Source organism: Perognathus longimembris, chromosome 1, assembly GCF_023159225.1.
Source record: "Perognathus longimembris pacificus isolate PPM17 chromosome 1, ASM2315922v1, whole genome shotgun sequence".
Lineage (NCBI taxonomy): Eukaryota > Metazoa > Chordata > Mammalia > Rodentia > Heteromyidae > Perognathus > Perognathus longimembris.
In genome coordinates this window covers 32,581,122-32,604,141 of record NC_063161.1, presented here as the reverse complement: position 1 = coordinate 32,604,141, position 23,020 = coordinate 32,581,122, and the positions used below count along the sequence as shown (strand labels likewise).

Here is a 23,020-nt window from a genome sequence, read left to right as displayed (position 1 = left end):
CACGGCAGGTGGACCATGGAAGCGCAATGGCTGCCCTCCATGGGGTTGTGAAGCTGTGGCTGTGTGAGCTGTGGCTGTTCCTGCTGGTTTCCTGCGTGAGTGTGCCCTTTTTGCCGCAGGAAGAGGACGTTGACTTTATCAATGAATACGTGGACCTCCATAATGAACTCCGGGGAGAAGTCTATCCCAGAGGGTCCAACCTGCGCTTTGTGGTGAGTGAGGCCCTATGGCAGTTTCCCAACCTCCCGCCTTCTGCGGGGATCCCAGGGAACCAACCAACCGCACTGTTCGTGCAAATGTAAGACTCCAGTACACCGTCGTCAAGAAGACAGTGTTAACTGTAACGATATTTTCAAGAATTAAAAAAAACAAACAAACAGTGCAAGCCAGGCTCATTCTGTGATCTTAGCTACTCAAGAGGCTGAAATCTGAGGATCCCAGTTTCAAAGCCAGCCCATGGCAGGAAAGTCCATGACACCCTTATCTCCATTTAACCTCCCCACACCCCCAATTAGAGTTGTGGCTCAAGCCTTTAGCATTAGAAGTGTTATAAATGTTAGGCCCCCAGTTCAAGCCCCAGTAGGGGGACAGATATCAGTGCAACATTATCAACAGTGACGAAGTTATCCTAACCTTACAAGAAGACAGGATCTTTGGATCAGAATTAGAAGGCAGTGAGCTCTTTTAAAGACGGTTGAAGTATGGGGTCAGGTCAAATTTTCATTAAAAATTTTAAACTTTCCTTCCCTTCACTGATGTTTTTAGCCTATATTATTTATTTTCATTATTGATGTTGTCTATTTTCCCCTTCCTTCCTTCCTTCTTCCTTCCTTTCTTCCATCTTCCTAGTCCCCCTCCCCCCTTCCTTTCTTTCTCCCCAGGGATTTTTTCCCAGCATCCTAGCTCAAATTCTGACTTTGCATTCGCTTACAATGTTATTCATGCTACTCACTTCCACCCCACTTTTCCCCCTATTCTTAACATGTTCACAATTATTTCCTTGTTGCTAAGGATGCCCCATGATAATCATTAAAAATACCTGTAAAATTCAGCAACTAAGTGACCCTCCTGTTTATTAATCAACTAGGAGCTCCTAATGTATATTGTAAGGACTCTAAGACATATATCTTTTCTTCTTTTAAGATTAGTTCCCTAATAAAAATTCAGAAATGAGGTTAGTTACAGGTATGGCATTTTAAGAGATTTATTTGAAAGAGCTATGGGAAATCAAGAAAATGTTAACTGAATACAAATGATTTTCTATCTCCTCACTCAATCATTTGCCAAATTAAAATAAATCATAAAATGACACTTTGTTCTGATAATTTTAAATGCTATTTAATTATTGTTTTCTTTATATTTTGTCAGCATTTCTTCATCAGCGTATATGTATTTCTCTTTATAGAAGATAGTTTTTTAGCTTTTTTTCTCCAAGACTACTTTTTACATTTTGAATTTAATCAGTTTAAAGATATTTTACAATTCTAGTCACATGTTTCCTACTCTTTATGAGTGTTTCTTTCAAGTTTTAAAAGTATCTTTCCTCTTGAAAAATTAATAAACTACTTTTTATACAACCTTTTATGGGTTTTGAATTTATCTGAAAAATTACAAAACATTTCACATAGTGTAGAAAAATATATGTGTAAATCCACAATCTATGCTTTAAGAAATGAAAAGTTTTGTTTTTTCTTTTTCTTGGGGGGGGTGGGGCTCTTGCAGGACCTATGTGTTTGAACTCAAGGCTAGCACTGTACCATGTGAGCTACTCTTTGAGACTATTTTGCATTGATACTTTTGACATAGGGTATCAATTTATTCTCAAGCCACTCTGAACTACAATCCTGCTTGTAACTTCCCTCCTCCCTGGGATCAGATTTGTGCTACCACACACCCATGTGCTTCCCTGTGGTGGACAGGTGCCTCCACACACACACACCCCAGTGGTCAAGATGAAGTAGAACCTCACACCCCACCCCAGTACCTAACTTTGAACCTTGATCCTCCCAATCCTTGCCTCTCAAATAATTTAGGATTGTAGGCTTGAATTACTCACTGTGCCCAGATGACATGAAAATGTTTCTTAAAGTAATACTGTTTAGATGCAGCTTAAGGCCTCACACTACCTTTATACCCATATTTCTTCTTCCTAAAAGTTGATGTATATTTTTTTTCTGAGTATGTCTTTCCATCCTTTCTTTCTGAACTGGTTTTCTGTCTATTTCTGTATCTCTGTCAGAGTCTCCATCTATCTTTTCTTTTTCCTTTGGAGACAGGATTTTGCTACACTTCCAACGTCTGGCTACAAACTGTAATCTCCTGCCTGCACCTCTCTGAGATTAACAAACATGCACCACCCCACATAGAATTCCAAGCATTTTGTAGGAAATAAATATTAATGCTTATACTGTATTCTATGAGGATACTACGTTCTGTTTAGAATGTTTAAAATGCATTTGAAATAATACTTTTTTATTATTTTACTGGTTATTCATATTATTTTAATAGGTGAAATTTATTTGTAAATTTCAGTTAATCAGTGTCAGTAACCTTCAAATACTCAATAACAATATTAGTACAGCACAATATACATGAAATTTTATACAATATTGACATTGTTGTGCCACTGTTACTAGCATTAGTCTCCAAAACATTTCATGTTGCTAAACCACCACTCCATATTTTTTTTAATTAAAAAAAAATTTTTTTTTGCCAGTCCTGGGGCTTGAACTCAGAGCCTGCATACTGTCTCTGGCTTCTTCTTGTTCAAGGCTAGCACTCTAGCACTTGAGCCACAGCACCACTTCTGGCTTTTTCCATATATATGGTGCTGAGGAATCAAACCCAGGACTTCATGTATGCGAGGCAAGCACTCAACCATCTAGGCTATATTCCCATCCCCCACCATTCCATATTTGTCAAACAATTACTCTCTATTTGCTTTGGGTTCCACCTGCTACTCTGCCTCCATGAATTTGACTATTGAAGGGAACTTATGTAAATGGAATCACACAATATTTCAGTTTGGGACTGGTTTATTTCACTCAGCATATCTTCAGAGTTCACCTTATGTTGTAAGATGTAACATGTCAGAATCTCCTTGTTTAGAGATGAATAATCTACTAGATTTAAATACCAAATGTATCCATTCCTCTGTTAATGGACTCGGGTTACTTCCATCTTTGGGCTAGTGTGTCAAATGCTACTGCAAATCTGCATGTGCAAATATTTGCTGCAAACTCTGCTTCTCTTCTAGATTTATGCAAATTCTCATTAGAACTGTTAGATCTCATGGCAATCCCATGTTTGATGTTTCAAGAATCGCTGTTCTGTTTTCCCAGTGGCTGTCCCATTTTACATACCCTTTAGGAATGGACAAGGATTACATTCTCTCCATATCGTTACCAGTATTTGTTGGTTTTTGAGGGATTTTTGCCCTCTGATGATGGATGTTTAGTGGATGAAATGATAGCTCACATTTGTCCAATGCCTTATGAGTCTTTGGGCATCTTTTCATGTGCTTACTGGACATATATTCACTTTTGGCATAGTTTTAATCAACTTTGCCCTTTTGGAGTTAGCTTTTCTTTTTCTGTTTTTGCGTTGGCTTGGTGTTTTTTTTTTGTTTGTTTGTTATTATTACTTGGTTCTTTTCAATTTTCCAGTATTGAAGACATCCCCCTTTTCATTTTATTTCCATTTTGTTGTTAATGCTTTTATAGAGAATTATTCGCCTAGTTTTTCTTTTCGAAGCTATATTGTTAATGTATAGAAATGCAGCCAATTTCTTGTGCTAGTTTGTATCCTATTTTTTACTGAATTTATTTGTTGATTCTCATGTGTTTGGTAGATCATGTAGTGTTTGATAGACCAAGTAACTTGTCACTACTAACAAAGGTAATTTTACTTCTTTATTTCCATTTGTGATAACTTTATTTCTTTTTCTTGCCTAATTGAGACAGGTTTTTTAATCCTTTGATGATTAGAAGTGCTAAAAAGTGAGCACCATTGTCTTCTCCCTAATCTTAGAAGAAAACCTTTCAGTCTTTTCCCCATTAACATTATATTAGCTGTGAGCTTTTCATATACGGCTTTTCTTATGCTGAAGGAGTTTCCTTCTGTTTGTGGAGTGTTTTTTTTTATCATGAAAGGGTACTTAATTTTGTTAGCTTTTCTAACAGTTGAAATGATTTTTCCCTTCATTGTATTAATTGGTTTATAATACTAATTTATTTTTATATGTTGAATCATCTTTGCCTCCCAGGAATAAATCCCAGTTGGTTATGATGTATTAAAACAGGGATTAAATTTGGTTTGTTCAGGTTTATTATTATTGTTATTTTGTTGGAGGGCTTTACAGTAGTATTCACAAGAGGGTTTTATCTATAATTTTACCCTCCTAAAGTGTCTTCACTGACTCTGCTAATGCTGGCCATAGAGTGAACGAGAGTGTTTTTCCCCTCTTCATTTTTATGAAAAAATTGGCAATTGTAGTTAAGTATTCAAATGTTGGATACAATTCACCAAAGAAGCTATCTGTTCCTTCTTGATTGGGAGTTTTATTACTGACTCACTCTCTTACTAGCTGTTAAGTCTATTTCATTTCCTATGTTTTCATGAATCTCATTTGCTTGTGTTTCTGAGAATTTGTTTGCTTCTTCTAGATTATTTAGTTTGTTAGCCTATATTTGTCATAACCACTATCTTATCCTGCTTTTTGTTTGTATAAGACTAATATTAATGTCTCCTCTTTCATTTCTGACTTTAGTTATTTGAATTTTTCTCTGTGCTATGGCCTTACAAGCTTTAGTACAAATCCTGCATATTCCAGTTTACAGAGACTGAACACCATGCCCTTGATATTTTATCTACCTGGCCTTCCTTTAAGGAGAATTCCTCCAGTTAGTTTATCAAGAGCCCCTCCGGCCTTGATGCCTCCTCTTAGAACTACTTTATCCACTGACATCCTCATTCTATTCCATTAGCATAATTTCCACTTTCCCTTGTTATATTTGGATTTGAGCCTCATCTCCTCTACCTTATTATTTTTTTTTTGTTTGTTTTTGTTTTTGTGGCCAGTCCTGGGCCTTGGACTCAGGGCCTGAGCACTGTCCCTGGCTTCCTTTTTGCTCAAGGCTAGCACTCTGCCACTTGAGCCACAGCGCCGCTTCTGGCCGTTTTCTGTATATGTGGTGCTGGGGAATCGAACCTAGGGCCTCATGTATCCGAGGCAGGCACTCTTGCCACTAGGCTATATCCCCAGCCCCTCTACCTTATTATTGACACCTATGACAACCATTTGAATAAAATCTTCCTTACTGTGTTAACAAATGTCATGAATTATTTTTCCCTCACAGTTATGGTGCTGTGATGCAGATAGGATCAGATTCAGCACTGGACCCCCGGACCTCTCATCCGGGACCCAGGCACAGACCTTTGAAGCCTTTGTGTTCACTCCTGACTGATTGATCAGGGATCCATTGGTGAGTCTGACTCCTGTGACAGTGCTCCTGAGAACAGTCAGTTGAAGCACAGTGGGGATAGATTTGGGTACTTAAAATCCAAAATTTACTCTAGAAGGCTGGATTTGAGTCCCGGACTCCTTTTTCTAAACTACCTCCTAGACTAGAATTTTTTTCCTGTTACTTTTCTTCAAGTCAGAATTCACTCTCCAAATCCTGGACTGAATATTCATTTTTTCTGGACATTCTTTTTGGCTTTGGGGGAGGGGAGTGATACTGCTTGAGGCAGGCTGGAAACTTCTTCCTGTCTTATTGGGCAGAATCCTTTTAGTTGATGATGCTTTTCCCATGGTAATGTGCCTATTACATTTATGCAATGTCTGGAATTAAGAAAGAAAACACTGAGGTTACCTCAGACATGTTGATTTGTAGATAACAGTTAAGTATAATTTAGGATTGTAATGGTAATTTGGAATATTGTTTTTCACAAATACTTTTGGCTAATGTACTATTTTAACTAAACAGCAACTTTAATTATTCTTTACAGGTAGTTTTTTTAGAAAATAATAACATCTTAGTATATTTTCCATCTTCTCTGAGAATTCTCAGAAGGGTTTTTTTTTTGGTGACAGTTTTATCAATTTACCAACATATTTTGGTTACATATATAAATATGTAGTATCTTGCCTAAAATTAAGCAGTTTTATGCCAACTTCTCATTTTATTTCTGAAAACATATTATGTATGAGTGCTCAAAACTGGTTCTCAGATTCATATTGAAAAAGTTTATGTTAATAAGTTATAGTAGTAAAAAGACATGAGATTAAAAATACATTCTAAGAATAATACTATATGTAAGCATATTTGTTGTATAATTCTAAACAGTTGTCATGTAAAGTTATTACAATAATTTGCATTTGCTTTGTCAATCAGTCTAATACTTCAGCTACAAATATATATGCATTGTCCTTATCTCAGGAAATAGTTCCTTATGATTGTCTTCAAAAAAGTTCTCACCACAGAAACTTCACAAATACTCATGAACCCAGAATTAGAATGGTTTTCTTTAACCTAGAGAACTCTAGAAACATAATTTAGAACCCAGAAAAGTTTTATTATTTTGTTTCTCTTGTTAGTGTTGTTATATATGTATCTATTATGTACATATAATAATATGTTATCATTATTAATATTTTGTGTTTTTCAGACCTGGGATGTAGCTTTATCACGAACTGCTAGAGCCTGGGGGAAAAAATGTGTGTTTAAACGAAACAGTCATTTAGAAGACTTAAAAATGTCCCATCCTGTTTTTAATGGTATTGGTGAAAATATGTGGGTTGGGCCTGAAAATGAGTTTACTGCAAGTATTGCCATCAGAAGTTGGTTTGAAGAGAGGAAAAAGTATAATTTTGAAAATGACAGTTGCTCTGGTAACTGTTCTCATTATGTTCAGGTATCCAATTTTTATATTGTTACTATATTTAAGATAATTCTTAATTGCTTTACTGACTTGTCTTTATTTCAAATTTATAAATAAATTCAAGTTCTAAAATCACTACTTCCAATAAACTCAAAATTCTATGTAGCCCTGTTTCTAGAAAATGTCCACATTCTGTTATGTTAAACTATACTACTAAATCATAAACCTTATCTCTATTCCCTGACATCAAAGGGACTTTTCTCAAAATAGAGCACAATAGGAAAAGGAAATAAGATTCTAGTAGATAAAAGTAATTTACAGATTACTTCCCATAAACAAAGATAAAAGTCTGTACAGATCAGTATGCACATTGCATTGTAGCTCATTGCTTAAAACATTGAAAATGCAGAGTATTCTTTTTTGACTCATGTCCCACCCTCACACCTTATACTGCAAGAGTACTGGACCACTTTTCATATCCTTCAGACACATTTATTATTTCACATATCATACTGTTTAATTACCATCTACTTGTATACCTTCTACTACACTGAAAGCAGAGACCTTGTCCTCTCATCCACGTATTCTCAATACAGCAAGCCATTTTTAAAATTTAGGTATTCAGTAAATATTTGTATGAGAAATCAAGAAATTTTGAATGAGTTTCTAGGCTAATTTAAAGCATGATTGCTTTTCAGTCAACAGACTGATTTCAGGTTTTATATAAGACTTAAAATTTTGATATTTATTCACTGTGAACTCATATCTTTCTTTTCCATGAAACAAATCGTGCTGTAAGATATTTCTGATCCATTTTAGTTTTTGTTTGTTTGTTCTGTTCTGTTCTGTTCTGTTCGGTGTTTCTTAGAATCATTTTGAGACAAGATTTAACTATGTAGCTCAGGTTGGCTTCAGCTTCCTGAAGGAGTACACTACTATGCCTTTGCTCTTTCACTCTTACTTGATCAATTCTTTCTTATTCTAGAATATATCTTTTGTCTAATTTATATTATAGTTAGAATCTCTCACTGTGTGTGATGGCTCATATATGTAATCCCAGATACTTAGGAGACAGAAGCAAGAGGATTACAAGTTCAAGGACAGTATGGCAAAGTTAGGTCCTACATAAAAAACAAAATGAAAACAAGAGTATTGCTCAAGTGGTGGAGTACTTATGTACCAAGCTGGAGGCCCTGGATTTTAGTGGCAAAATATGTGCATTAGACTTTTTAATATAACAATATTCTCTGTAAATGAAATCTATTCCCTGACCTGTTACTGTACTCTGAGTTTATTGCTTCTTAATTCTAGTCTCCAATGCATTATTTATTCTTGTATTTGACCCAGTCGATTGACTGGTTTCATTTGAACTCTTAGGTTTTATTCCTTTTATCTTTTTCAGTACTAGGCAGGCATTGAAGCCGGGGACTCGGGCCTCATACACGCCAGGCAAGCACTTTACTACTGAACTAAATTGCTAGCTCACATTTATTCTCTCTTCTTTCAATGTATCATTCTATTTTCTTATGAAGCAAACTTTTTAAATCACTAAGGTTTTAGATTTAAACAATTTAGAAATGGTTCTATTCTTCAGAAATTACCAAAGCTAAGGATTTTTGTTTACATGATGTGTTAGAGATATTAAAGTTAATACGGAAAACTAGGGTTATGTCGTCTTTCATCATTCTCATCTTTTTTATTCTAATTCAGGTTCTGGTTTTCCATTTATAGACACTAGATCTTTTCTCCTTAATATTTTTTCCTAATGAAATCCCATAGTTTTTTTTTTTTTTAATCTTGTAAGGTCTTCAACAAAGGGAGGAGAAATGCTGTTATGATTCAGTTATTGCTTATCTTGTATCTCACTTGTTTCCTTTTTATAATCTTATTATCTCTTTTTATCCCTTTCTAGTAGCAACTTCAGATTTGTAAAATTTTTCTCTGCTTTTTTTTCCCAATCCCCCTTGTTCTCTAATAATGACCTAGAATGTTTAAAGGGAAGTAAATGTTGGAAACTAACTTGGCCCGGGATCATATTCAGAATCAGTGTTTTCCAACTGTGTATCCTAACATTTTGTATGTGTGAAACACCTACTAAAGTGTTTCCCCAAATACAATTATGCAAATGCTGTTGTAAATCCATGATAACTTTCTACTTGTATTTGAGTGAAAAAAAATAGTTCTTATTCCTTGAATTGCTGGATAAAATTTTTTCTATGTGGATTTCTGTACAGATTTTGTTGCAATTAAATTTTGTATTTTATTTTGAAAACTCTGTTTTAGCTTGTTTGGGACAACTCTTACAAAGTTGGTTGTGCTGTTACCGCATGTCCAAGAATTGGAAATATTATACATGCAGCACTTTTCATATGCAATTATGCACCAGGGTAAGTTATTTGAATTGATTTTTCTAAAAAAAAAGAATAGAAAAATAAATAGATACTACTTCAAATTTAAGTTTTCCTAACTTCTAATATATTCTAAGTGTCTTGTGGTGGATAAAGGCATTAAATATAAGGTGTTAATTGTAGGCTTTATTTTGAAATACTTTTTTCAATTCCTTGATGAAATAAATCATAACTTAATCTTATTGATTTTACTTATCTAGGATTCCCACAGTAGGTCTAGTTTCTTGCCTCCCTAGCCAACTAAAAATGATATGGTGAAAGGAAGAAAAAGGAGATTTATTACATTGCAGACATGAGAAGACAGTGCTTCATGAAACTTTAGCCATCTTCAGGGGGACAGATGTTAGCTTCAGGTTAAACAGGGAGAGAACCTAGAGTTTCAGGTTAAATGGAGGCAGAAGGTGAAAAAGGTCATTCCCTATTGAAAACAGTCTCCTGTCATAGGCATAGCCTGAACAACCATTCGCTCAGCCCTTATCCCTGTAGGAGTACCCAGGAACTTCCTATCACATTGTCACTAGAATCCGACAGGGAAAAGTTGCCTGGCAAGTACACTTCTGAGTTTTAGCTGTTTCCTTTTGATATGGTAAGATGAAACTGCCTGTTTGAGAAGTTTGCTTTCTGTCCCAAAATACTTATCAGTGAATCCTATTTTTTTTTTCTGAAGCCCAAGGTGATTGTAAAGTGACTTACAGGTCATTATACTACCATAAATATCATTATAAATTCCAAGTGAGTGAAAAACATTAACATCTTAAGTAAAAACTAAAACTTCACTACTAGAATTGAAAAGTAATCTCTGCACACACACACACACACACACACACACACACACACACACACAAACACACACATACCCCAAAAGCTTTGGAACTAAACCAAAAAGAAAAAAAAATTCAATTACACACTGTATTTCCCTAGATAGGGAAAACAATAAAACTGTGATATAAGATAAACTCCATAAAACAAAAAGCTTTCTGATGGAAAGCTGGCTGTGTTTAGTTTATGGCTTTGGCAGGTATGAGAATCCCTACCCAAGCCTAAAGAATGGACTCAGAGACAAGAAGTACAGCTGAACTGAGACTTATACACTGCTCTTTAAAGATTGTATGTCTGCTGGGCAGGCATGCCTTTAAGAAACTGTGAAAAGAAATTAATTCCCTAATTCACAGATCCCTTCCCTGCTCCTTATTACTTGAGTACTATGGGGTGTATCATCTTCCTGGACATCATCTAAGTTTCACTATTTTCTTTTGGGATATATATTTATACCTTTGGGGTTGGCTTGATTTCAGAAGGGTATATTGCCTTCATCTCCCTTTGTTCTCTTGTGGCAGAAAGGCTCGCCTGGGTAACTGCTTTCCATTTTTTCTTAACTTCCCTTTCTTTTTTTTTCTTTTTTTTTTTTTTTTTTTTTTTTTTTTTTGCCAGTCCTGGGCCTTGGACTCAGGGCCTGAGCACTGTCCCTGGCTTCTCTTTGCTCAAGGCTAGCACTCTGCCACTTGAGTCACAGCGCCACTTCTGGCCATTTTCTGTATATGTGGTGCTGGGGAATCGAACCCAGGGCTTCAAGTATACGAGGCAAGCGCTCTTGCCACTAGGCCATATCCCCAGCCCTTAACTTCCCTTTCTATTGCAGTTCACTCTTCCCCCTGCTAGTTGACTCCCACCCTGTCCTGATGCCCTATCTGCATGCTCTGTTTAGGGAACTTCCAAAGGTACCAGTCAGCTGTTTACTTTCCACTCAGTGTCAGATGCCTTGCTTTCCATGTGGACCACCACTTATTTTCCACAGCAGGAGATGAATACTTGGTAGTAAGTAAACACATAAGGAGACAATATTTTAATTAAATAGTAGACTGTGCCAACAAGCAGGAAAAGCAAATAAGAAATAACTTGTCTGGAAGACTGATAGAGTATTCATAGAAGGATGTTAGCTGAAAGACAAACAACAAGAAGGTGGTAAAGAAAAAAGAATGAATTGTAGTTAAAGGCAGGAGTTGAGGTAGACAGGTGACACCCAGAGCAAAAAGTAGTTTTAAATTCCATTCTATTGGGGACCTTGTTACAGACTTTGGAATTTATTCTGGACAATGACAAAACCCTTGGACAAATTTAGCTGAATAACCAGATCTCATTTGAAAATTCAGAATACTCTGGACATTGTATAGAGCATGGAATATGAAGAAAGAGGGTAGAATGAGAAAGTATAATTAGGGACTTGTTCCTATAATTTAAATTACAGACTCTTGTTGGGGTGGGGCATTAGATGTGGATTGTTTTTCTACTGTTGCAAAGAAATGTCACCAGGGTGAACAAATGAAGCAGTGGTATTCACTAGGCACTATGTTGAACATGAACTATACAAGGTATGGGTGGGGATGGGAGGGAAAAACCAGGAGAAAGTGAGGACAGGAGTGACATTGTCCAATAAGAAATGTACTCATTACACAACTATAACTCCTCTGTACATCACCTTTATAGTAACAATAAGAAAGAAGGCATATAGAAAGAAAGACAGACCGAAAGAGAAAGGAAGGAAGGAAGGAAGGAAGGAAGGAAGGAAGGAAGGAAGGAAGGAAGAAGGAGGAAAGACAGGAAGGAAGGAGGAAATAAGGAGGAAAGAAAGGAAGAAAGATATTTAAAACAGTACTCACTTTATTATCACATAATGATGACATAGGTCATCAGTTCAGGTAGAGTATGACTGGATTCACCATTAAGAGCCTCAAAGGCCAAAATCCATCTGTCAGCTGAGCTCTAGTGGAGATTTAGGGGTAGGAGAGGGGGAGAAAAGGAAGGAAGGAGACAGTGTGCTTTCAAGCAAACTCAATCCCATTTCCTTTGTGGATGTCAGCTAGGCAATGTGCTCATCTTCTACATCCTCTCTATATTCCTTGACACATTCCCTTCCCTCTATTTGCCCACCCCTACCATCTTCAGCAAAAACATGTCAGAATCTTCTCATGTTTATCATATTTCACTTCTTTAATCAGCTAAAGGAAACTTTGCTTTTAAAATACCCAACTAATTGGATCAAGCCCACTCAGATAACCTCAGTGTTTTAAGATCAACTCTGCTTTAGGTGATGGAGCACCTACACCTTCACTTGTAGTGTGTACGTGGGAGGTGAAGAGTCTTAAGATATCTACTGTACTATCTTAACTTTGAGGAGAGCCTAGTTTCTAGGTATATTAAGGAAATTTAGCTAATAATACAAGTTGTTGTAATATGACTTTAAGCTGAATAAAATAATAAAAGCACACTGTTATATCATTCCTTTGAAAACCTGAGTGAATGATAGTGCCACAACCTCAGACAGGAAAAATCAGGAAATATGTTTTATGTGTCAACATATTGCACAGAAAGATAGCAATGTAAGAAGGAGAGGGTCCTATAAAGGCCTGTCATATTTTTCTAAGGAGAGGGAATTGCTGGCATGAAGGACCTGAGACAGAAATGAGCCACAGTCCTAAATGTGATTGCCTTGCTAGATAAAGTGAACATGAATATTGAATTTAGAAACTAAGTAGTAGAGCCAGGAGTGGGTGGCTCACACACATAATCCCAGCTACCAATGAGGCTGAGATCTAAAGATCATGATATGAAGCCAGGCTTGGCAGGAAAGTCCACGAGACTCTTATCTCCAATGATTCTGCAAAAATCTAGAAATGGTCATGTGGCTCTAGTGGTAGAGTGCCTGCCTTAAGTGAAAAGCTAAGGGAAAGCACCCTGGCCTTCAGTTCAAGCCCCTTTACTAGCACAAAGAGTAAAATACTTTAAGTGATAGAGTTTCAACAATACTTAATCCCCAAGCAAAGGATGTAGTAAAGGGGAATGAAGGGAGGCTAATGAGGTTAAGATGGAAAGCAAAACCATGCTGGTCAAGTACTTGGATGTTAAGAGAAGAATGTGAATCAATACAGTTAGTGATATGTAATGCTCCTGAGAGAATAAGAAATTGAGGAAGGAAATTCAGAAGTATCATTTGATAAGCTGACAGTGTTGGTGGTATTAAGAAAGAGCAGTAAGTTCAGGAAGATGCAGTGACTAGAGTTACAAAATGAAGCTATCAAATGTTGGGGTTATACTTTCTTCTTTCAGCTCTTCTGTCCTATAAGCTTCATTGTATTGAAATTTCTATCAAACATCCCACCTTTGATGTAGATATAGGCAAGTCTACCTATGAAGGATCTACAATTGAACATGTATCAGTCAAATCAGTCTAATTTTTCTTTTATTATATATTCAAAATAGGCAATCATAACTCTTAATACTTAGTATAAAATTCTATTACAGAGGGAGGGGGGTAGGTGGGAGAAAATGAGGACTGAGGTAACAAGTTTGATAAAATATGTACTCACTGCCTTACATATGAAACTGTAACCCCTCTGTACATGACTTTGACAATAAATAAGTTAAAAAAAATCAGTTCCAAAAAAATCTATTGTGGTATTATGAAATAGGAGTAAAAATTAAGATAAGAAAACCAAAGTGAAAAGTAGAATGTGTAGTACACAAGCACAATGTCTTACTCCTGTATCCCCACCTACATCTGAAGATACATCTAGGTCCTCATTCCCTCAATGCCTCACTCAATACCTTCAGAACACGTGGATGGCACTTTATACACAGGACAGTGACCATTACCTTACACAGTAAAGACATGAGTAAGGTAAGGATGTTGAGAGAAAGGGCTTGTCCTGGACTATGCAGAGGAGCACTACATGCAATCACAGGTACCTTATAAGACAGAAGAGGGAGGTTCACTCATATATGAAGAAGAGGAAGAGGAGGAGGAGGGGGAGGGGGAGGGGGACGGGGAGGGGGATGGGAAGGGGGACGGGCAGGGGGACAGGGAGGGGTGGGGAGGGGGAGGGGAGGGAGGAGGGGGACGGGGAGGGGGAGGAGGGGGAGGGGGAGGAGGAGGATACTGGAGTGGTGCATCTGCAAGTCAAGAAATTCCTAAAGCCACCAGAAGCTAGAAAAGTCAAGGTACCAATTCAGAGCCTTTCGAGGGCCCATGGTCCCTGCCCACACATTTGATCTTGTACTTTAGCTTCTGCAACTATGAGGAAATGAATACATTTTTTAAATCTTTAAATCATCCAGTTTGTGGTACTTTGTTAAAGTAGCCAATAGAGAAACAAATACAGACTGTGAGAATAAAACATATCTAACCATACCGGGAAAAAAACAAAACAACCTTACATTGACTTTGAATAAGTCCAGGAAATAGTTATGGAGCTGGTTTTTTTGTTTTAACGACAAACATCTTTTATGTGTAAGAGGAGTCAAACTATTAGATCTAGCTAGATTACCTTCTTTGCTACCTTTTGAAATGTATTTCCTTCAGCTTATTAGAATATATTCTTTTAAGTCCTCTTGGAAAGCCAAGAATTTGTATCTTTGAGATACAAACCAAGAATCAGTGTTTTGCTATTTCACAGTGATAATATGGAATCATGAATATGAAAAGTCTAGTTGCTCTGTATGAAATAGAGAAATCAACCTTTGTTGGATGTATTTTAATTATTGTTGAATGGACAATGTGTAGACTATTTTAAGTCTGGATGGAAAACCTTGAGAATTCTTCCCACAAATTGTAATTGTCAATTCAGAAGCCTTGATGTCATCATCAGTGATAATGTGGAAGCAGGATATGGGTCTACTGTAAGCAAAGAAAGTCCTCACTAGAATTGTGTCAGTGCCTTTCTAATGGACTTCAGGTTAGAAATAGACACACCTGTTTCTTAGGCCACGCAAACCATGTGTCCTCATCAAAAGTTAGGACACATGTTCCAAGGACAGCCAAGTGTTGAAGGTGTGGCCAGACAGAAGGCTAAGAAATATTTCAGTGGGCGATGTTCAAAAGTATTGAATAGCTCTTGGTGAATCACTAGGCTGCTTCTTAGAAAATGAAAATGCTCAAAGACAAAATATTTTATTCACTCCTTCAAGCACTGATAAGAGAGCTGTGAAATTTCTGTGGGCTTTGCTGGTTTATGTAATAGTTGGCTCCTAATCCAGCCTGATAACTCCAATTGCGATAGGTAGTTGTAGTGTGGATTCAAACTTGAGTTGATTTAATTTCTCAGAAACTCAGAACTAGAGAAGATTGGCAAAGAAAGAGAATTAGCCTGGCACTTCCTGGCTAATTATGTAATAATGGTGAAATTCAAGTTTTGAAAAACAGAAGAAATTGTATTCTAGCCCAGTGCATATTTATTTATTTGTTCGTTTGCCTTTCCAGAGTTTTTCCAGACTACTGTTATCAGACATTCTGATCATTCACCTATGCTCCAGGCCTCAAAGGCAATGCTTATAGTGAGTAGCTTTTTGCATACATAAAAGGGAAAGGTCTCCCATCCTTGAGTCTTAGAAGAGGACGAGTTTTGCTTTCTTTCCTATGTATTGGAGACATCTGTTTCTGTGATATAGGGTTAGGATAGGGAAAATAGATTAAGGTTTAGGTGAAGGCAACTAGATTTAACTAGATTAATTCTTCAGTTTCTAGAAGACTGGTGTTCTGTTGGGCTCTAAACAAAATACATTTCCTTCTTGAAATATTTTTATATTAGCACAGTGAAATTAGAGAAAATATATAACACCTGCCAACAATCACAAACTTCTGGAAGTCCATGCTTTATTACACCCCTTAAAATTTATCGGTATCATTAGTTATTACCAAAACCTTGGTTAAATAAAGGATGGTTAAGATATTTTTAGTGTTTCTTAGATTTGACCATTCTTCTAGATGATCTACAGTAGCTTACTGGGGACTTACATGCCTACTGTTTATTTCTATTACCTCTAACTGCCTGCTGAGTAAACTAACAATCATGTTTAAATGTCCATAACTAACATTGTTCCTTCTATTCAGAAGTATCTTTTCCCTACATACCATCTCTATGTGCCTTACCCTGTCTACATTCTTTGTCAATACCCCCTATACATTCTTTGAGATTCATACCTACTTGTGGCCTGCCTTCCTTTTTTTAGATCTCAGCTACTGATATAATAATTTCTCATATCTCTTTAGTTATGTGTGGTAAACTAAATCACTTGTTTCTATATCTATGTATGTGGGGTTTTTCTTCATGTAGTTTCCAAAGTATTTCTTTGTAATTCAAAGTAAGTTGGATCTTTGGGACAATTATCACAAAACATTCTATAATGCCCAATTTAAAAGGACATATGTTGCAAATTATTGAAATAAAAAAAGCTTTAAAATCCATTCTTGTGTTTAAAGTATTCTGTTTCAAGGGCATAGGATTAGATTTCAGAAGAAAGATATTTGGGGAATGGGGAAGATGGAAAGATTGCATTTCTAACTTAAGTACTTCTTTGCAGCAGTTTTCTTAATTAAATCACCTCCTTAAACTACTTCAAGTTGATAGCTGTGAAAATAGTTCATAAATTGATAATACCCAACCAAATTCAAAGAATGGACTCAGAAACAAGAAGTACAGTGAAAGTGAGATGTCAAAGGCCAACGGGCAGTCTTGCAGTATCAGGCGTCTGGTGGGCAGGGATTATAGGAAACAGTTGAATCCTGAATGTGCAAGCTTCTCCACAGGCTCCTCAGTGGCTTAGTTCTGTGGGATATAAAATCTTCGTGGACATCACCTAAATTCCATTCTTTTCTATTGGGAAATTTTAACACATGCATTTCTTGGATTGGTTGAATTTTAGAAGCAGGTTTTGGTTACCTCTACTTGCCTTCATTTTCTTGTGGCAGGAAGGTTTTTCTGGCATGTACTTCTTGGAATAAACATGGATTTTACCTTCTTCCTTTATTGTGGCCCATGAATCCTTCCACTACTCAACCCCCTTGTAATGTCTTGTTTGTCTACTCTGTTTCCTTAGGGACCTTCCAGGTACATGGACTTGGTGATTGGTCACAACAGCAAGCCTTTAAGTCATTGCATAAGCAAGCTGCTAGTAACTTTCCACTCAGGGTCAGATGCCTTGTTTTGAAAACAGACCACCACTGTCTTACAATTTTAAAATAAGGTTTAAAAAGGAGTGTTTTCCTAACTATCATTTGAATTTTTTTTTTTCGTAGAGGCACTCTAACAAGAAGGCCTTATCAAGAAGGAGTATTTTGTACTCGCTGTGGCCATCGTGACAAATGCACAGATCGTCTATGCAGTAAGACATAGAACATAAGTTAGAAGTCAAAAGAACCCATAATGCATAAGACGAGAAGTAAAAAACAATGAACACTAGGGTTTTATTGAGATATTAGCATTGTTCCTCTGTTTCTAATGTTATTACTTTATCAAAGGAGTGTTTAAACATTATAATCTTTAGAGTTTTCTAAATTTCAGAGCCTTTTCTGCTCCTTTTTACACCTATGCCCCCTACTAAGGACATACCAATATGCCACAAATAAGGAATGAGAACAGCTATACCTTGGAAAGGTTTCACACTCATTCCTCATAGAGCAGTCATTTTGACAATGGCTGCATCAAAAACAGGATATTCCAAGACTTGGGAAGAAAGAAAAGAAAAGGAATATTTTGGGGAGGAGAGGAAAGGGACTGTTCTAACAGTACTGGGGCTTGAAGCTGAGTTTGTAGCTCTCGGCTTTCTCTTCACTTGCAGCTGGGGCCCTACATTTCTCCTCCCAACTATTTTCATAGAGGCAAAATTAAAATCATTTATTAGACAGTTTATGGATTTCTTAGACTCTTATCTGAGGATTCTGAAGCTAGTATTTAACATGGCAAATGCAGTTTTATATTATGTTATAAACTTGAGGGAGCCAAGGGAAAATTGTGGTCAAAAAGCAGACAAGTGGGGCTGGGGATATGGCCTAGTGGCTAGAGTGCTTGCCTCATATACATGAGGCCCTAGGTTCGATTCCCCAGCACCACATATACAGAAAATGGCCAGAAGTGGCGCTCTGGCTCAAGTGGCAGAGTGCTAGCCTTGAGCAAGAAGAAGCCAGGGACAGTGCTCAGGCCCTGAGTCCAAGCCCCAGGACTGGCCAAAAAAAAAAAAAAAAAAAAAAAGCGGACAAGTGAAAGCAAAGTAAATAGGTGTCAATTTTACCAAGATCCACTGTGAAAATTAAATTCATTCACGTCTCTGTCTGGCTTACCACCACCTCTGGAGAATTAGAGTTTCCAACTCTCTTGGATCTTCCAAATTTTGCTTGTGTCACTACCAAAATTCTAACCTGAAGCTACACAGAGGAAAGATTTAACAGATCTATTTATGGTAATACAGGATCAAATTTTTCGGGTGAAGCAATCATGCCATGTTGGCGATTGAAAAAATTCAGTGTGGCCTCAAATTTTTCTAACAATCTAAACAATCATTAGAAGACAGTTGATTGAAGTCTACCTGCAATGTCTGAGTCAGCTAGCAATTTATATAGTCAACTCTACTATCCAACTGTAAGAAATAGACAATTGTTCTGGAAGCAGAGAGTGATATCAACATAAGCACCACCTCAGTAAACCTTAGAAGATGCCCTCTACCAAAAAAGAATGGAAAAACTGCAAAAGAAATAGTTGAAAATAATGAACCTTAGTTGGCAAACTAAAACCAATCAATGATTAGAGTCACAAAGCAAAATGTAAGTACAGTATATTTTGGCAACATTAAAAGGATACAATTGCCAAGCTCCAGTGGCTGATGCTTGTAATTTTAGCTACTCCAGAAGTTGAAATCTGATGATTGGGGTTTGAAGGCCAGATGTGGAAGGAAAGTCCATTAGACTCTTTTTTCCAATTAACCACAAGAAGCTGGAAGTAGAGCTGTGGCTCAAGTGGTAGAGCCTTGAGCACAAAAGCTCAGGGACAGCATTCAGGCCCAGAAATTCAAGCCCCAGGAGAGGCAAAAAGGAAACAAAAACTGGGAGAGTAAGAGTGATGTCAAGGCTATTTCCTTATCATTTATAGCCAGATGCAAAATTTACTGATTAAAAGCTGATAACGAATATGACAAAGACACAAGTAAATTTAAAGGTATTTAAATATTTGATAAAATGCAAAAGTGAAATATTGTAATCAAACATAGGGTCAGAAGTGAAAGATAAAAGAATTATTATACATAACATTGATCAAGATATATTATATTCACAAACTTCTTTGTTACATGTGAATTCCTTTGTATGAGTACTTAAAAATAATTTTTTAAAAACTTGAAAATTAGGGTAAAAAGTACTTCACAATAAGCAAGAGCACTAGCCTTTAGCACAAAAATTCAGGAACTGCACACAAGCCCAGAATTCAAGCTCTAGGACAAGCAAAATAAATAAGTAAATAAGGAAATGCTATTATGTAACTGCATACACTAAAGAATCACATAGATACCCATACATAAAATGAAAACAGAATGCTGTCATGCAGAAATTATTGCATAAAGTATGCAACAAGACCCAGGAAAAACATGTAAAAATAGCCACAGATTTTGTACATCTCCATTGTGCCTGAAGTATAAATCCTAACTTTTCATTGCAAGACAAAGCCCTGGTTGACTTTGGCTTGACCTTTAACTCAGGCTTTCTATAGTGTGAACTCATTTATCTTTCTACTCCCTTTCCTGTTAGCAATTAGGAATGGCTAGCTGAGCCTCTCTGCCTACATGTGGAGACTAAAGGAAACCTACTTCTCCAGAATTATGTCATTAAGCTAGATGGCTAAAGGCAACGAATGCCAGACCATTAACTTCAAAGAGAGACTGAAAGCCTCTAACAATGAGAATTAAATAAGGGAAACAAGAAAAACACAATGTTAATTTAGAGTGATGTATGAGGAGAAAGGGATGAAAATAAGAGATATTATAGACTGTTGAAAATGAACTATACAACGTGTGGGGGAAGGGGTTGGGAGGGAGAAAAACTGAAAGAAAATGAGGGAGAGGGTGACATTGTTCAAAAAGAAATCTATTCAATACCTGACTTATATAACTATAACCCCTCTGTATATCACCTTTACAATGACAAATATTTTTAAAAGGAAAGATAGTATAGAATCCTCTCTTTTCCACAAATGGAGCAATCTTTAAAGGATAGAAATGAAGTGATTACATAAGATGACACAATGACTTAGAGACAAAAATTAGTAAGTGAATGCTTAACCCCCTTATATCTTCTGTTTTGAATTTCCATACACTAGCCAGCCAGACAGGCTGAATTTTTCTGAGAGAGACTACATTGTACTACATGATTGCCTACTGATTAGGAGGGAGGACATCAAAAATGATGGCATGATGCCTGAGAACTAAGAGAATCAGTGTGTTCTAGTTTGAAATTTTCTAGTAGTGAAAAAATGAATTTTATGTAATTCTTCACAGACTTTCTTTTTCTTTCTAGGTAATGCAGATCGTGACCAAGCCATATGTACGTATCATTGTTCTTTATTTCTTGAACAATTTAAATACTTTCTGTGAAATCCAGCTTTTAACTACTTTCTTTCTTTACAGATTACCAATTTTGGTATCCAAGTTGGGAAGATCCTCGGCCAGTTGTGTGTAATCCACTGTGTTTGTTTATTTTATTACTGAGAATACTGTGTTTTATTCTAAGTGTTGTAATTGTAATGATAGTACAGCCTCACTTTCCAAACATCCTGTTGGAAAGACAGATGGTATTTACCCCTGAAGGCTCTGAAAGAAGGAAAATGACCCAACAAACAAAAATGGAGACAGAAGAAGAGGAAATAAAATCATCAGAGGAAGAGGAAGAGGAAGAGGAAGAGGAAGAGGAAGACAAGGAGGAAGATATATCAGAAACATAAGCCAAAAGATAATAGTAAAAGGAAGCCAAAAACTGAGTTTTAACAAAAAAAGAGAAAATATGCACACAATGATTGCAGCATTTTTATTTCTTGCTTTCTATACTATATAATATATATACAAATAATTTAAATTTGAACAAATAAAAAAATACAAAAACATGTACAATGAGTATTAACAAAAGTTCATCGACACTGAGAACAAAGATGTGATAATAGGGAACAGCTTAAAAAATTAAAGATTTGATGTTGATGGCTCATGTATCTAATCCTAGTTACTCATGATGCTGAGATTTGAGAATCAGAGTTGGAATTTGAAATCAGCCTGGAAAAGTCTGCAAGGGTTGATCTCAAAAACACAATTAACAACAAAAATAACAGCAAAAAGCTGGACTGGACATGTCTCAGATGGCAGAACAACTTCCTGAGAAAATAGGAGACTGCACTTAAACCCTAGTACTGGAAAAAAGAAAGAAAAAAGAAAATTAAAAACAATAAAATATGCACTTTAATGAAAATGTACTAATATTCATCCACTAATTATGAAACACAGGAACATATTAGGAACAAAGGAAAGTGTATTACATTACATACAAGCACTGTACTGTCTCTACAGTGGCTCTAAATATATTCCAAAAATGTTTAAAAAGATAAAAATAATATATTTTTGAATATGAAAATTATATAGCATTCAGATTGCAGGGGTTTATAAAGAAAGTTTTACACACACACACACACACACACACACACACACACACACACACAATGGGGTGGCCAGTGGCAAGACTGAAGGTTCCATTTGAAAAGGCTCAGATTACACAACCAACTCTGAAAAAAATATCAGCCCACAAAAAGTGGAGTTGTGACACAAACGTCGTCATGGAGATCCTTCACAGGGGGAGAAGTATGACTTTGTGCAAATGTTAGTACAGCCCCGTGCTTAGTCACTTAGGCAGCTTACAAAATGTATGACTCTGGCTGAAGTACTATGACAGATTTCAAACATACTGCAGCTGGAAACTTTCAACTGACTACTTTTCATGGCTGGTGCTCTTGAAGGAAAAGCTAAAGCATGTGCCTCTGTGTAGCCAGAGTTAAATCATACCCACCAGTAGTAATTGACATTTAAGTCAAAGCGTGATGTGTAATATCTTAACATCTTTTTAAGAGGATGAAGCTGGAAAAATTAATTGCAATGGTGTACATAAGGGTGGGGGAAATTCTGGTTAAAGAATCTGAGATTAAACTATGAGAAAAAATAAATCCTAAAAGATGAGCTACAAATATTAAAGGACAAGTAGGGCAGGAAGATACAAAGTTGCCTATGCGTCTCTCCACTTCTGGATAGTAGGCTCAAGGAGCAATCCATGCCAGATCATAGGGCAAGAAAATATCTACATTATGAAAAAGAAGCAGGGGCAAGAGAAAAGTTGTTTGACTGGTAATTCAGTGATAGCTTCTGTCATGGGGAATACCTATGTTTAGTGAAAGGAAATGGATGGGCTTGATTTTTAAAAAGACCGCAGGTCCTCTCTCATGGATACTGCCAATCAGGACAGTATGCAACTGAGAAGTTTCCCTACCCACAGAGTCATGGGTTGTGAGACACTGTTTTCCAAGAAAAACAGGATCCTATATACACATTTATACGAGTTAGGGAAGAGGGCTGGAGGTGTGGCTCAAGTGGAAGAATGCCTAACAAGCATAAGATCCTGAGTTCAAACCCCAATACCACAAAAACAAAACATGAATTAGGGAAGGGAAGAGGGACATCAAAATGGTGACACAAAGTTTGAAGTATAATACCAGTACAATACTCACAAAACAATATGTTGGAAATTAACTGTACAACTTGGGTGGGGGGAATTGGGAGGAAGGGAAAGTGGGAGAAAAATGAGGGAGGGAGTAACAAGTATGATAAGAAATGTACTCACTAACTTACGTATGTAACTGTAACCTCTCTCTGTACATGACCTTGAC

The 23,020-nt window shown here is 36.6% G+C and overlaps 1 protein-coding gene across 1 annotated transcript; it reads left to right on the top strand.

Annotated features, from left to right (window-relative positions):
- The first annotated feature begins 26 nt into the window (after positions 1-26).
- On the top strand, positions 27-21,043 carry Glipr1l2 (GLIPR1 like 2). The gene is made up of 6 exons (XM_048340606.1): positions 27-212; positions 6,670-6,915; positions 9,166-9,269; positions 17,359-17,444; positions 20,620-20,646; positions 20,730-21,043. Exons 1-6 carry the CDS (start codon positions 27-29, stop codon positions 21,041-21,043), a joined length of 963 nt encoding a protein of 320 aa, XP_048196563.1.
- Positions 21,044-23,020: the final 1,977 nt, after the last annotated feature.